Here is a 16,335-nt window from a genome sequence, read left to right as displayed (position 1 = left end):
TGCGGTGCTGGCGGCGGGGAAGGTGTCGCTGTACCGGCAGGAGCCGGGCGGCTGGCACTGCTGCAAGCGCACGGTGAGGCGGCGGCCCGGGGGGGCCCCAGACTTTCCCTCCTTGCAGCTGGGGAATGAGGCTGGGCCTCCCTGCCCGCCCGGCCCGGGGCAGGTGGCATCTCAGCTCAGGGAGGAGCAGCCGACCCTGCCTAGAGCCCCTCAGGCGCTTGGCAGGAGAGAGGGGAGGGCAGCATGTGGCAGGGAGGGCGGTGGGGCTCGGCATCTGAAGGCTTTCTCCTTCCCCCCTAGAGCGACGTCTCGGTGTCCTGGAGACCCTCAGACGAGTTCCCCGGCAACCTGTGAGTCAGTGGCTGCTCGCTGTGTGCATGGGACGGTGTTGCAGAAAGATGGGGGGTGCCCACAGTGCTGAACCCGCCTCCAGTCGCTCCAGCTCCTGGTGTTTTCCTTAGGGGGGTTTCGGGGTGACGGAGATGCAGAGGTCACTTCAGTTTCCGCTCCTTTCTGCTGCAGGTACAAGGGCGAAGGAATAGTGCCGGCAAGTCCTGCGAACGTCTGGGAGCTCCTGAAACCCGTCGCCAACGGACTCAGACCGACCTGGGACCCGAACGTGAAGGGGTTTGACGTTATTGAAACCATCAGTGACGTAAGTGCTATGAAAGAGACGAGGACATTATGGTTAAATGTCCTTGGATTAGAGTAGGGTCAGAATTGGGTCCTGTGGAAGCAGGTAGCTTCAGGACAGTTTTGCAGTTACAGAACCACAAAGAGGATTGAATAGCTTCCAGAAACCCTTTATTTTGAACCTGTTGCCCAAAACTGCTCTTTTTTTTTCTAGTTTGTCGATTAAATACGTTATCAAGTCTTGACCTGACGCTGAAAGTCTCTTTGAATGGAACTGTTGTAGTGAAATAAGATAAATAATGCATACTATTAAAAAACATTCTAATTTTATAATGTTATAGCCCCGGGGGGTGGGTAAAATATGGTCCGCAGGCCAGATCCGGCCTGCAAGGCTATTCTATCCAACCCGTGAGGCCCCTAAGAATTTGGAAATTGAAATTTATCTGTCCTGGGTTCCTGTCAAAAATGACAGGAGCCAGGAGCAGTAGGACCCAAGGGAATCCTCTGTAGGCTCCTGCAACAGGAGGGCCCGCCCCCACAGCCAGAAGCCCTAGCAGGGATCACTGGCTGCTTCAGCAGGGGAAGCTCAGGTAAGGGTGGGAGTGGGGAAGGGCAGGGAAGGAGCTGGTGCAGAGCGTGGGGAAAAGTGGCCCCTCCCCCACCCCGTGGCCTGCACTCCCTGTTGCAGCCACTCACAGCCCACGCGGGGCTGTCCTGAGCAGGCACAGGCAGCCCCACACAAGCTGCAAGCGGCTGCAGTGCCAGACACGGGGCAGGCAAGGGGCCACTTTCCCCCCACACTTAGCACTATCTTGTAATCTGGCCCCACACCAGCTCTGGTCTCACCCATCAGGGCTGCACCACGGTGGCAGCAGCTGCGGACCCCCTGCTTGCCGTGCTGGGCAATGTTTGCTGCTGCTGCCTGCTTGGAGCTCGCACCGTGGTGGTCTGTGGTGAGGCAGCCACTACCACCTCTGTGCTGCCCAGCGTGCAAGCTCCAGGCGGGCGAACAGAGGAGCCGCAGCTGCGGCCACCACGGCACAGCCCCAGCAGGCGAGCCCAGAGCCCTCGCGGGGCCCAGGCTGGCTGTGGGGATGAGTTACAAGCTGGTGCTGAGTGCAGGGGGAAGAGCGGCTCGTCGTCCTCCCCGTGCCTGGCCTGGTGCCTTGTGCTGCAGCCGCTTGCAGCCTGCATGGGGCTGCCTGTGCCTGCTCAGGACAGCCCTGCACAGGCTGCGAGTGGCTGCAGCAGGGAGAGCGGCCCATGGGGCGGAGGAGGGACTGCTTTTCCCTGTGCTCAGCACCAGCTCCTTCCTTGCCAGTGAGCAGGGGGTCAGGGCTGCGCACTACCCCCCACCTGTACCTCAGGGCTGGGGGCACACTGGGAGTGAGCAGGCGTGGGAGCACAGGACCTGCACCAGTGGCCCAGGGCCAGCGCCAGCAGGACCGAGAGCAGGGTGGCAGAGGTACAGAGTCCCGGTCACCAGGGGCTCTGTGGAGCTGGACCAGCTCCCCCCTCTCCCTGCTGGTGCAGCCCAGCCCAGCTCCGCAGACCTGTGCCAGCCTGCGCCCTCCTCTGGGCCCCACCGGTGCTGGCCCTGGGACATTGGTCCCAAGATGGTGACCAGGGGGCAGGGCACCTGTCAAGGGGCAGGGCTACCCATGCAGCCCTCAACAGCTTGCTAAAACTGGGTAAGCAGCCCTCCGCCCGAAATAATTGCCCACCCCTATTATAGCCTGACTCCAGGTCTGTATTGTTTTATAATGTCAATTCTCCCAAGCCTCTATAATCCTGGTTAACAAAAGTACCTGTAATGATAGCTGACATTAAACAGTTGGTTGTATTTATTTATTTCTTAAATAATGAAGCGGTGTTGTTGCTGTTTAAGTTACTAAATTTATTAGTTCTCTAAAAGAGGTGTCATTTAGAGAAGTGTGTTAAGTAACAGTCGCCGTGAGTGTATTTGTGACACTTTTCTAAAAGATCATTCCTGTCAAAACTGCTCTTGAACCAAGACTCACCGTTTGATTGTGATAACTTTTACTCATGCTGAATAGCAAGTCATGTGATTGAAATCAAAGGCACTGCATGTCAGCTGAGTGTCACTATAAGTGTCTGTGGCTGCGTCCGGATAAGCGTAGACATGTGGTGCCGCAAGCCCATCTGAAGTGCCACACACCACACATGCAGGCATTACCCGCACTACTACTTTGCAGTGTGAGGGGTTTTCTTGACCCTGGGAGATCCCAGGGTAAAAAAAACTCGCACCAAAAAAAACCCGGGGTGGCAGCAGCATGCACCGCCCAAAACCGAGCCTGGCTGACCCAAGCCACACTCCAGCTGCTAGCCAGGCTTCCTGGTGTGTCTGCAGCCCCGGGAGGCCCCCAGGACCCATGATAAGGCTTCTGGTGCCAGCACAGTTACCGGCCTCAGCCTCCCCTACTTCATCCAGGGTAACCTGCTGTGTGCCAAAGTATGTATGGCATGGGTGTTCTCCAGGGACAAGCAGCAGTGCCACCAGGTGTGCTGCTGTTACTTGTCCCTGGGGAAACCGATGCCCGCGCTTAACTGGACGTAACCTATGTAACACACTGTTGTATTAAAGAAAAGACAGGCATAAAGTGACACAATGCTAATTCCAATTTTCTAGACTGTCTCTATATGCAGAACTACTACCCCATCAGCTCTCATGAGGCTTATTTCTCCAAGAGACTTTGTAGATGTGGTGCTAACAAAGCAGTATGAAGATGGGACTCTAGCATCCACTGGTAAGATGGTTTAATTCCCATTATAGTCTCTTTCTGAGCAGCAAGTTAGTGAATGTCAATGATTTCTTTTTTACAAGAAGTGCCTCAGTATTTTTGATGCAAAATTATTGGTCATAAAATGCAGTAACAAAGTCAGTGCTAAATTATTATTTCTATATAAAATACCAGCACCATTATACTCTTTGGTAAGTTGTTACACTGTTCGCTAGTCATGACATCTTTGGAGAATGAATAGATAGTTTAGTTGGTATTACACTTAGATTTTAGAACATATAGAAATATCTCAGAAGAGTCTCTTAAATCAGATTATATCTTAGCATTTTATAGGACATTGCAAAGCTGTCGCATTTTGTTTAACTATAACTAGTGAAAAAAGATGATCTGTAGAGCCCATCAGTGACCAGTTTTCCTTGAGGTGGTAACTGCAGCTTGTAGATGCTGGAACTATATTCATCTGTTCATCTTTGCTTTCATTTACATCTTTCACTGTGTCTTAAGCAAATGTTGTTGATATGGCATCTTACCTAGTTTGGATATAAGCCAGGAATCTATATACTGGTACTGATACAAAAGGTTTATACCACTCCAAAGAGTGGTATATACCATACCTATGTGATATATACCTATTGCAAGCAGCTTGAGTTATCTTTCAAACATGGTGTACCAGCCCAGTGAATAACTCACAATGTGCCTTGCTGTAAGTACATAAAGTATTAAACACTCCTAAAGTATGTGCAGTCCTTTGACTCAGACTGGGCAGAAGCGGTTGTCATAATTTTAATCTGGCCTCTTGCAAATCACAGACCAAAGAACCTCAGTCTCAAGAACCACTGATTATCTTTCCCAAGTAGAAAGCTGTTCAGCTTGTGGCATTTACCAAAGAAAGGGAGTCTTTTTCTTGAATGTATTTTTTTTTGTTTTGCAGCAACCAATATAGAGCATGTGCTCTGTCCTCCGCAACCCAGTTACGTGAGAGGGTTTAATTATCCATGTGGCTGTTTCTGTATACCTGTTCCAGGGTAAGAAAGGTTCTTACATTTGCTGTAGTTCACTTAGTGTCCTATATGTGAATGCATTGTCTGGCTAAGAATGCTTTGGCAGTCATTGGTTCATATATAGCCAAAGCTAGTTGTCATGTCATTACAAACGAGTGGTATTCAGTGCCTTAGGCAAAGTGAATTAGTCTCTCTTAATTTCCTAGTGGATACTTACTAACATTATAGAAAGTGTCGTTATTGTGAGAATCCCTTGTTGATATTCTGAATGGAGAAGCCAAGAATTAAGACCGTAATTCAAGCAATGAATAAGCATATGCTTCATTTGCAGTATATGAGTATTGCCATTTACTTCAGTGAAGTAGTTTATATGTCTGGGCTAAGCTGGGGCCTAAATTAACTGAAAAACTGACCATCTCTTTTTGTAGAGGCAGATAAAAGCTACACTGATGGGCTGTAATAGGGAAGCTTGCACTTCACCTTTTCAGTGGAAAGCACAAAGCAGTATTTATCCACAGATAAATGCATGCCCAAATACAAAACTCACTAGCAAGGCCTTGCTGTGTTATAAACCTCACTAATAAAATTACTTGCACTTGTGTGTTGTTTTCTCAGGGAACCAGACAAGACTCAGCTCCTCAGTTTCTTTCAGACTGATCTTGGTGGCTACCTTCCTCAGACTGTGGTGGACTCGTTCTTTCCAAGCAGCATGGTTGGATTTTATAGCAGTCTGACCAAAGCTATAAAGACGCTAAAAGCTTGATGGGCATGGAAAGTGTAATCTCACTGCTGGAGCATAGAAGGGGGAGGTTAAGAGCAAATGATCCATGGTCTGACATATTAGGTGAAGGTGGAAAAGGTAGAAGTAGAAACTCGTGATGCTTTTCTAACAGCAAAGATACGTTGTTGGAAAGCTAAATTGGGAGAAGTGCCTTGTCTCAAGTCAGTTTTTAATATGATATATTCTGCCTGTCTTTCTATCTGAAAAGCTTTGTAATATCAATTCTTTTTTTTGTATTTCCCTTAAAACAGAAGCTGGCAGTCTTCTGGAAACAGTTCTGCTCTCCCCCTCCAGAGGGAGTGTGTGCACTTCCAAATTCCTTGTGATTGCTGTCTCAGTGCATGTCAGGGGACACTGTTAAAATCAGTGTTGTTGTACCATTTTAAGTCAGATCAGGAAGCTGTACTCCTCGTTCTAAGCAGAGAGCTAGATCCTTTGCTATAGCAACTAAGACATTACAATGGAACCAAGCCAGAAAATGGTCAAGCCCAGAGTTAAAGGGGTAGGTGAGGTGAGATCTTAATCCATTCTAGACATTTTAATTCTGATTCCAATTGACTTCAGTGCTTGAGTATTTTTCTGAATTAGGACTTAATATTCTAAACCAATTCACACAGGTCAGAGCTGAGTTGTCCTCTTTATCACCCACTCTCAACCAAAAAATGTTCACGTACAAACTGTCATAAAGCAGTGATGCTCACATCTTTGGGGTTGCAGACCCCTTTAATTAAGAAAGGGTTACTTTCTTTATTATCCATTACACTGATTCAGTAATAACATGGCAAACTTATTTTTTAAGTTTTCTGTGTTATCGATGAATCTGTGCTGTGGATAATAAAGAAAGTAACTCTTTTATCACTACAGTCACACTGTCACTTCCTCAACAGCTTAAGAGATTTCATAGTTTTTCTTGATTCTTGCTCTTTCTCACTTTTCCAAGATTAATGTACTTCCCATTTACCTCTTTTCTCTCATGCACTCTCCAAAAATTCAATGCATAAACCAAACTGCACTGACATAATGGCAATAAAGAAATTTTAAGCACTTTACCTGTCATTTTTCTAACCCCATCTGAAATAATCAGGAATCTGAACAGTTTTCCAGTCCCTGACTGGAGGTGTTTTTTAACATGTGAATCATCTTTTTGGTGGACAAGTTTTGATTTGTCATAAAAATGGGATGTGCTTTGTGTCTGTTCCCTAGCCTGACTCGCCTCCTTGCTTACCTTAGATTAGCCCCCGATGTAGTATGCAGTGATAGGTACACCTTTACAACATGGCTGATTATTTGGAGAATGTCAGGAGCTGTTATAATTAACACATTATTCTCGGCCCTTTTATAAAAGAAAATGATCATTTATGATGGTTGAGTTGGAAATGTAAATCCACATTGTGATTTTTTATGCTGCTACTTTTACTATTTATTTAACCATATTTCAGTTTCAGTCCTTAAACTTGTTAAATGTAACATGTGTAGTGTGGTTCATAGGCTTACATACAAAACTTCCTGCTGTCATTTTTCATCCTTGTAATTAGATTTCCAGGGATGATTTTTTTAAAGTAGTCTCTTGTACATGTGAAGTTTATAAAACATGTCAGTGTACACATAGTAAAATAAATATTTTCTGTTACACTTTTTGGTTGGTTCTGTTTAATTTTCCTTTAAAGCTGGTCCTACTTTTCTGCTCAGTTCCCATCACCTTTGACAAGGCTCACAGGAGCTGTGAACTTCACAAAATTTCTTCATACCCTCTTGGCTCTTGAGCCCAGCCTGTGAAGCTGACCCTTCACTCACAGCACTTGAGCACAGCTTTTTAGTGAGAGCTGCGGACCATCAATGTCTTTCAGGATTGGGCCCTTCATCTGTTGTGCATTTCTAGTTTTCAGTGTAAACTGCTGCTTTCTGTACGTAGGAAGAACAACTGTGTGAGAGATTTGGGGCCCAAAATCCTTATGGGCTCCTCCACATGCTTAGTTGTACATACCATGAGCAATCAGTAGAGCTACTCATTGCAAATCCAGTTGAGCATCTGGACGAATCTTGGTAGGGCTTGAACTGTTGTTGGCTTGAGCACCCAAAAGTTCAAGGGCACATTTAAATCTTAGGACTGATCTTACAGCTTTTACTTCTGTGAATAGTCCTTGTGGTGACAGTGGTTAGTGGTCATTAATCTACTTAGGTAGGCCAAATTACAGGGCCATGTACCTTATTTAAGCAATTTAAGGATTACTTTTATAGGATTTGGGGCATACACAGTCCAACAAGAATTAAGAGCACTCCGCATGTCACAGAACTGCTCTACAAACTGCCAAATTAGGGCTGGAAATTTCACAGTACTGCTGTTTTGTAAGGTGTTTTTGGCTCTTCCTGCTTTGGGGGTAGATTGGGGTTGCTGAGACATACTCCTGTTACCCAGTACATTGTCACTTCTGCTTTTGATCTCAGGACCAGGAAATGTGCAGATGCACTAACCTAAAAGATAACAATGACTGCAAGAATGGAGGTGGAAAGAAGCTTTTGTGGGGGTGGGGGGGGTGTTTGTGTCAGCTTTTACTTTCTCTAAATTAAGCTGTATTTCTAGTGAAGAAACTCTTTAATGGCTGAAGTTGCTTTTAATGGAGGATACCTAGCACAGGACTATATTTAATACAATTTCTCCATTTCTGTATTGCGAATGGTTGTGAAAACCAACACTAAGAGATTACACCAGGTTTTTACAAAATCTAACCCTATCACAATGAAGGAACTCAGGGTCTGAACAGATGCTAAAATGGCTGTTTATTCCTGTATTTCCTCTGGGATATGTACAGATGAGTGGGTTAAAAACCCTAGATATGCTATAGTTGCACAGTGGAATGACATTTGCTTAGAACTCCAATTATATTCATAGAAGTTTAGGGCTGGAAGGGACCTTGTGAGATCATCAGGTCCAGCCCCCCTGCTCTGGGTGGGAAAGACTGCTGGGATAAAATAACCCCAGCAAGGTGTGCATCCAGTCTCCTTTTGAAGATCTCTAGGGCAGGTGTCTGAGTCCATTCCAGTGTCTGGTCACATGAACCATGAAGAAGTTTTTCCTTATAGCCAGTCTGGAGCCTTCTAGGAGTTTTTGACTGTTGCTCCTAGTTTTCCCCTGGGAACTATGGTGAATAGTTGAAGCTTCGAAGAGAGATAACGAGAGCTTTAAAAAATCTTAAAAAGTACTCTGCTGTTCATTTCAAAGCTGAATTTGATTAAAACCAAAGATAAAGTTATGGGCAAAAATTAGTATATGGATTAGTATACGGATTGGTTTGCCTCTTGTATTACACGTTATTTTTCTTGCTGCTACAAAATTTGTCATTTGAGTGAAGAAAACTAATTTTTCATTTCCTATGTGTGTCAGGACTCCTCTTTTCAGGTTCATCATTGCCTGTAGATCAGGCTTCAGTAGTCTTTTAGGAGCTGCATGCCAGACTGATGCAGCTTGCTCCAAAGGTGAGCTGCTGCTTACAGCCTGGTCACTGACAGTTTCCCCACTACTGAATTGCTACTGACACACTTCCAACCTGGCTGCTGCTTGCCTCCACTACAGATGTTCTGGCTTTGCAAAGCAGATAAAATCACTTGGCTGGCCTGTGGGAGTCCTGGTGTAGATACTAATTTGTTCTTAATGGTACATGCATGCCTATGTTAGTGAAACAAATCAGAGGGGACCATAAGGACCACAAGGCACAGTGGTATTGTCTTCCAAAACTGAGCAATGACTCACATCTCTGATAAGATTGCATGCCTGCATCTAACAATGCATGCTGTAGAAGATTCATTTTGAAAACTTGGCAGCTGATTTGTCCCTGTTACAATGTAGAACAACTCTCTATGTTTAAGGCTATTGTACACAAGAACACCTATTTAACACTGGACTAAGATTTGTATCAGTGGCATAATACATGCTTATTGTTTCTGCGAACTACTTCTGTTGACACAAACAGAAAAAAATCATTAGCATATTGAATACTTTTGTCATTCAGATTGACTTCACATTCATTGACTATCTCTAGCAGAAATTATAGAATCTGTTCCCCAATGTTTTTTAGTTTAGGTGCAAGAATAAATAAAGCAAGTAAGTTTTATTTGCATTAATAACTTCCTCTTAATTCTAAATTTAGAAGTAAGTGGTAGAAATCTATGGAGGGGATCAAGGTAAGATGTTTCAGGGTACTATCTCTCCAGGTTTTGGAGACAGGTGAGATGTTTGAGGGGATCACTAACCTTGACCATAAAGCTATATTATGCCATCGTGTTACATGGAGTCAGAAAATGGCCTTTTTTATGGAGCCTTTTTTATGGAGTCTTGAATATCTTTCCCAAAGCTATTTTTGTTTTCAGTGTAAATGATTGTTTTCAGGATCACTAAATACTGTGATCTATCATTAGTAGCTTCCTTCTAAATAATAGTGCAGTGTCATTAAACATTATATACACTATGTATTCAGATGATAAAAACTGGTTTTAAATGTCCTTATTACTATAGCCTTGGGATGGCCTAAATTCACAATGCAACGTGAAGGGTATTGCAAGGCTTGAATCAATTGTGCTAAGGGTTTTTTCCAGTGCATCTATGTAATTTGCATTCAAACTAATGGCAATTCTACTAGGGGAAATTGTGGGCTTAATTCTCCAAACAGTCCAAGCAGAGGGCTTCAGGAAATTACTCCCTGATTTACGTAGTACAGCTGTTGTGTGAGTTAAGAGTGCAGTACAGTTCAAGGAGTTCAGAGCAATTGAAGGTCAAGTGAAGCTCAGCCATGATCCCTTTCGGCCCTATGGAAGCCCTAGACTCATATTCTTTCCTTCTCCTTAAATCAAATAAGTGACTGCTTGCTTAGGAAGCAACAGAGGTGCCTCTGCCAGTGTTAGGCCAGTGGAGCATTTGTCGAGTCGGGACCTATTTCCCACTGATCTGTCCTGGCTCTTTTGTGCTTAGACAGGCCAACTTGGATTTGACCACTCCCCCAGCTTGCTCTGCCTCCTTCTCTGTCTCCTCTACTGAAGGGGTGGAGCAAGAGGTAGTGCCAAATGACTGAAGCAGGGATGAAAATCTGCCCCAGACTTCCCAGATGTTTCTGATTTGCATTAAATTTGATGCTTAAGAAAACTGTCCACTCCAGTCAGCAACATCACCAAGTTCATTTACATAAGCTAGAGAGCACTGCGATTGTCACACATTTTATTACATCCATTATATTATTAGCAGAGCCATGTTTTACCATTGTGCACTTTGCAACAGCTGCTTATGAATATTGTAATAAGAACTGGGAGCTTTTTGTGCACATCTCTTCATATTGCAAAATTTGCTCAAGAGATTCCAAAGACATCTGTAACTGGCAATCATCCGCACTTCCACAGTATCTGTGCTGTGCTGGCAAACAGTTTTCATTAATGAAACTTTTTTTTGTTTAGTTTTTTTTTTAATATTGGCAGCAGTTTTATTCCTCTCCTTGCAAAATTTCAGCTGATTTGGCAGCAGCAGGACTTGGATTTTTCCGCTTGATGATAGCAGTGATAGGCCCATCGGGTAATGCCTTGATGATATTCCAAGCTTCAAAACGGGTGAGTCCCTGCATGACAGTTGTGTGCACTTGCAATAGCTCATCACCAGGCTGAACAGGGCTGCTTTGTTCTGAGGCAACCCCTGATGGGAGAAAAAAAATTGTGTTAGTTCTTTGTGTAGGGAAACTTTTATAGTATATTTTTGTAATTATGGGTAGTCACTGTGTTGCCTGGTCAACGTAGACCACCAGGCATTTATTCTACATCCCAAAGTTTTAAGTTTGCAGGTTAAAAAAAGTATTTTTCATGAGCTTCATCATCATCTGGTCCAAACACATGTTTAAACCACTCTACCTTTAAAAATCCTGTTGATGACAATGGGTTTATCTCCATGGATGGAGCCCTTCCCTCCTTCCAGGCTGAATCCTAAGCCACCAGCTGTCTTTTCTAGAGTTACAGTGCAGACTGTGTCTTCAGTTGCTGAGAAGAAATGGAAGGTAATCAGAGAAGGAATAAATGCTATGGAAAACAGCATAGTCCAAAGAATAAACCTCTAATTCAATGTTGTACCAATGAATCTATGGGACACAAATCAAAGCAAGGCAAAAATGGCAGCTCTTGATCCTTTGGCTTGTTGTAAAGTTACTGAATGTCCCTTCAGAAAGTTACACTGAACTCCTAACAGAATGCAAAGGTGGCAATGGATGTCTGCTTCATTTCACTAGAATTACATAAAAATGCTGAGAGAGAATTATTACTTCCATAGTTTATCACTCAGAGTCATTTAGGCATTCTCATTGTATACCTCTGGAGCTATATTCAAGCTTCACTCCAGACATGTGTTAAAGGCTGCCCTGGTGTAAATCGGCACCTGGTTGTTCAGGCAGGGCAATTCCATGTGATGCTGTTGCTTGTAGCAAATGGCATTCTTAACCTTGCTAGACCACTGGGCCATCTAGGTTTAGATTGACTGACCTTCATTTGACCTGATTCTAGTATTAAAACTACTTTTACCTAAAGGGCTAGCAATATGAACTTGGGTATGTAAATGTGATTACAAATCCCTTAAGTTCTACAAGGGAGAAAAAAGAATATTTAGTACTGTGCCCTCACTATGGTTTGCATATAGCCAGTGGTTATGGTGGATTACCATACATAATTTACCTAATCTGAAAAAAGAATGCTGTCAAAATATTTTTGTACGTCGGAACTTCCAGGGCACTGACAGAAGTGATGTTTTGTCATGAAATCGGCACCCTGAAAGCACTCTACAGCTGTGCCCTGACAGAAGTGCGCAGCGGCAGAGCACTTTAGAAGTGCCTGATTGTGCACCGGAGCTCAGGTGGGTGGGGGTAGGGGGTTAACGGGTAGGGGAGAGAGGCTGCAGACACAAGGCTGGCTCCAAAGTGCAGCAGGAAGCTGCATGTCTGTCAGTGCCCCTAGCAGTTTTGGGAATTAAAAAAAATACTACTAGTTATATAAGTAGCCATTGGCTTATTAACTATGTTCAATATAAGTACATGCTTTTAGAATTTAATCTTAAGGAATCCTATTTTTTTTGTGGAATTCAGCAATTTATTTATAAATCTGATAATGTTCACCTCCTTTGGCCTTTTTTTACCTTATTTTTCAATCTGGGGAGGGGGGTTACCTCTGTTTGTCTCTCTTGACCAACTTCATTTTCTCCCATAGATATTCATTATGATTTTTGTTTATACACAACCAATTGATATCAGTTAACCAACATACTGTTTCAGACCTACTCCCTGAATTTTCAAATACTTGCACAATTTTTAACCATGAGTCTCAGATTTTTGCTGGCCAAATCCTGTGCAGTCCTTAGTAAATAGCAGGAGTGTGCGTGTCTGTGAGTGTGTACATGCACCAGCAGCTGTAAGGCTTCTGTCAATACTCACTTGATTCTGTTGAAGCTTCGCTTGCCATAGAAGAGGTAGTAGAATCAAATGAAACATTAAGACTTTTTTCTCCCTCTTTGGCTTTTCTAGTGACAACAACTGCTTGCTTTGGTTGTCGAGCCTGACGCAAGATTGCCAAGGCATCATTGTGTGTGACACCTTTCAAAGATTTTCCATTAATGGATAATACTTCATCTCCTTTCTGAATAGTGCCTTCCTGAAATGCCAGTCCATTAGGAAACACTCTGTGGACCTATTGGAAAAGAGATATAACTAAATTTCACAGTCATAATGTCGCATATTGTCAGGCCTTTGCAAGAAAACAAGTTCCTTTTAAGAATCGTGGCTTGTAATGGTTGTACAGAAACCTGTTAAGAAATATGAGATATTGAATAAACTGAAGATGCTATAAGCCATTAGATTTCATTGACTAACCGGCTTAGTATTGCATCCTGAACCTGCACCATTGAATTCAGAGGGTGTTAGATCAGGGACCACAATCGAAAAGTTCCTAATTAGAGGAAGGAGTCTGAAAAAATGAACCTGACTATTTCCTTCATAATCATAGCTGAATGCTAAAGCCACCTTATAGCATGTATTTTGCTTCCAAAGGTATTATGTTTTTAGATTAGTAGACCCTACCTTTACTTGCATGACCATTAGAAATAGGCATCTTTGCTCCCATTATCTGTCAATATTCCATTTTCTACTGACCTTCTGCCATAAATTGCCAGTTACATACTTGAAATGCTTTTCCATTTTTGTCATTATGTCTGAATACTACTTAAGAACTACTTTTTAAAAAGAGAGTTTTTAAATGTTAAATTTGTAAAATTAAAGTGTTTTGTTTTTCTTCTGTCACTTAACATTTTTAAAGCTAGATAAGTTGTTGAAAAGTTTGAGAAGAAAAAGGGAAACAGGGAAAAGACTGAGGCATTAATCATTTTCTGCTGGGAGGATGGATATGTAAGAGGAGGATGGACGTGTAACTAGGAATCTGTTGCCTCAGGTGAAGAGCTTACCAAAGGCTTGCCACCTTGCACAGGGGCTTGTGCCCTGCTCGTTCACCCCTAGTTACAGTACCATGGGAGGCAATTAAAAATATGAATGTTTTATTTTGGTTTGGTTTAAAAATACTTTTGGTTCAAAATTAAATTTGTGTTCAGTTTTTCCATTCAAAATAACATACTCTGACAGAAAGTGTTATCTGTCCCTGAACATTTTCAAGAGCAGATTAGATGAACATTTGGCTGGGGTGGTTTAGTCAGCGATGATCCTGTCCTGAGCAGGAGCTGGACTAGGTGACTTCATGATGCTTTCCTAAGATCTGATGTTAATAAACCTAAGTTTTACGGTGAGAATTTTCATTTAAGAATCTTTTAGCCTCTGTTTCATAGTATTCTTTCATGTGCAGACAACTGTAATTTCTCTGTCACCTTCCCTAGCCAGAGAAAGATACTACTTACAGTAATAACTTTGTTTTCTAGATCAGCTCCTCCTGCCAAGCTGAATCCAAGGCCAGCATCTTCTTCTTTATGCAAGATTGTAACATGAATGTCATCAAATTGCTAGGCAAAGAACAGAACAACACTTAATAGAAAATTAGAAGATTCATATTTTTTTCATATGATCTATATGTGTTCTGCAAGGGGACTTAGTGGCAAACAGTATTTGGACTGCTAAGACACTTTATTTGTATTTAGTCAGTAGAATATTTCCACCTTGATATTCTAGTTTATGTAATGACATCATGTTCCCAAGTGTTGCTGCTTAGCAAATGCCATAGAAATTAAATTATATTAAATTGTTTAAGTACAATATTTAATAGAACCAGAAAAAAACGTTGGTTCAGTGGTAAGAGCTATGTAGAGGACCTTGCAACTGTGAAATACTACTTTTTTTGTTTGTTTGCAACTTCCCCAAACTCCTGCTGACAGTTTTTGAAAAATTACTTGTAATTCTAGTTTCTATCCTGTTCAAGTTCCTATTCTAACAGTAAGCTGAGATGAACTGCCTTAGTCTTGATTGTCCTGTAAGATATCTAAGTATGAAAAAAGATTCCTATTTAATAGCATGAACTGTAAAGCTTTTACAGGTCAGCTTGTAACACATTTTTGGTAAAGAACCAGTTGATAAATTTCATTTGTCATTGCAGTAACAGTAGAGAGATGATCTAGGCAACAGGATACTCGGAAGGTTTTACTTTCTGCTGCTCCTCTGATTGGACTGTTTGAGTTTTAACAAGCCACTCAAGCTAGTTTTCAAATACACATACTACTTTTGTGTTCCAAAATTTGAGGCAACTGGGGTCTGATTTTCAGCTGTTCTGTGCACCCCAGCTCCAACCACACCCAACAAGGACAATGTTCAGCAGGAGTGACTGGTGTCTCCTGAGTTTGGGAGGTCACAATCTGTGGGCCTGCCAAAAGCCCCATATCCACTCCTATACTTCTGAGCTGTGACTTAGTGCCCACCTCCTCCCCCCTGCCAACACTGCTGGCCTGAGCAGCAAAAAAACTGCCCCATCCTGAGCTGTGCTGAGTTGGGAGCGAATCTCAGGGGGGTCACGTGCCTCCCTCACCTGTACCTCCCCTGCTATTCACCTCTGATGTTCAGTAACTCTGAAAAGCAGGTCCTGTGTGTCTCACACTGAGCACCTAAAATAGAGACTACCTAAATCAGTACATTCTTCTGGAAATACTGGCCTTCCCCTCTTTGTACCTTAGTTATCCTAAGGGTAGCATACAGCTGAATGTTTTTGGTTGTCTTTGTAAAGTTCTTTGAGTTAAGATTACATAAGGTAAATGTGGAACCTCCATCACTGGAGGTTTTAAAGAGCAAGTTAGCCAAATATCTTTTGGGAACCATTTAGGTATAGTTGACCCTACCTTGGTGCAGAGGAATGGACTAGATGACCTCACAAAGTCCCTTCCATCCCTATTTGTTGTGATTCTATCATTTATGGGGAAAAGAAGTGATAATTGCCACAGTAATATAGTTGCTTTGTTTGGAAGAATTTCACACAACAAAGGTTGTGATATCCATTTCTTAGCTAGCCCCTAAGTTTGTGAGTTCTTTGAACTAAAAAGTAGACTCACCTTCAAGGTTGCCTCATCCAATGATTTTACTTCCTCTATAAGTTTCTTCAGTTCTTCAGGGGAAAGCAGAGAGATGACTGACTGTCCTGACATACCGGATGCTTGAGGTAAACAGTGTTCCTGTCTCTCTTCCTCTTTTCCATTATCTGCTAAACTCTCTGTGTATTCTCTCAGCTCAGAGAGGCTTTCCAATTTTGAAAAGGAGAAAAGAAACATTGGTTTGTGATAACAACCTTCCCACCGTAGCAGAAAAAATGCCAGTTTAGAACTTTCACCTTTGATCTTATGAGAGTTGTAATCAATTAAATAGTTCTGGTCTATATTAATTTATTTGTCTACAATGTCCTGGGCACTGTATAAATATGGCAGGAAGTGCTGTGGTTCTTCATGACAAGGAATTAAAAAAGCATCTTGAGATTTGCCCAAATCTCAAACATAACCTTCACCCAATTTATTTTTTTAAACAAACAAACAAAAAGCTGGATAACTCTTAATTCTCATTTTAACGCTATTTTGGATTTAACCAGTTACACCTAGGAATGGAAGAAAAGGTAGTAATGTACCAGACCCTTCTAAAAGTACCACTTTTGCAAAAAAAAAAAAAAAAAAAAAAAA

The 16,335-nt window shown here is 42.6% G+C and overlaps 2 protein-coding genes across 2 annotated transcripts in view; one reads left to right on the top strand and one right to left on the bottom strand.

Annotated features, from left to right (window-relative positions):
- Window position 1: 1 nt before the first annotated feature.
- STARD5 (StAR related lipid transfer domain containing 5) lies at window positions 2-6,813 on the top strand (the record flags this gene model as incomplete). Its single annotated transcript, XM_019503820.1, has 6 exons — window positions 2-73; window positions 301-350; window positions 523-655; window positions 3,284-3,401; window positions 4,327-4,420; window positions 5,012-6,813. Coding segments are annotated over 6 exons (615 nt in total), but the record flags the coding sequence as incomplete, so codon positions are not given.
- A 3,556-nt stretch (window positions 6,814-10,369) lies between these two features.
- Window positions 10,370-16,335, bottom strand: part of IL16 (interleukin 16) — an 83,236-nt gene continuing 77,270 nt past the window's right edge. The window contains exons 18-22 of the mRNA XM_019504105.1: window positions 15,721-15,904; window positions 14,089-14,190; window positions 12,623-12,875; window positions 11,061-11,186; window positions 10,370-10,848 (exon numbers count right to left, since the gene is read on the bottom strand). Coding sequence (XP_019359650.1) covers window positions 10,643-10,848; window positions 11,061-11,186; window positions 12,623-12,875; window positions 14,089-14,190; window positions 15,721-15,904 — 871 coding nt within the window. The 3' untranslated portion in view covers window positions 10,370-10,642. The remainder of the gene's footprint in view (window positions 10,849-11,060; window positions 11,187-12,622; window positions 12,876-14,088; window positions 14,191-15,720; window positions 15,905-16,335) is intronic.

Source organism: Gavialis gangeticus, unplaced genomic scaffold (assembly GCF_001723915.1).
Source record: "Gavialis gangeticus isolate Ggan-Ray unplaced genomic scaffold, GavGan_comp1, whole genome shotgun sequence".
In the NCBI taxonomy this organism is placed as follows: domain Eukaryota; kingdom Metazoa; phylum Chordata; order Crocodylia; family Gavialidae; genus Gavialis; species Gavialis gangeticus.
The sequence above is the reverse complement of the archived record's forward strand: the minus strand, read 5'-3'. Positions and strand labels throughout refer to the sequence as shown.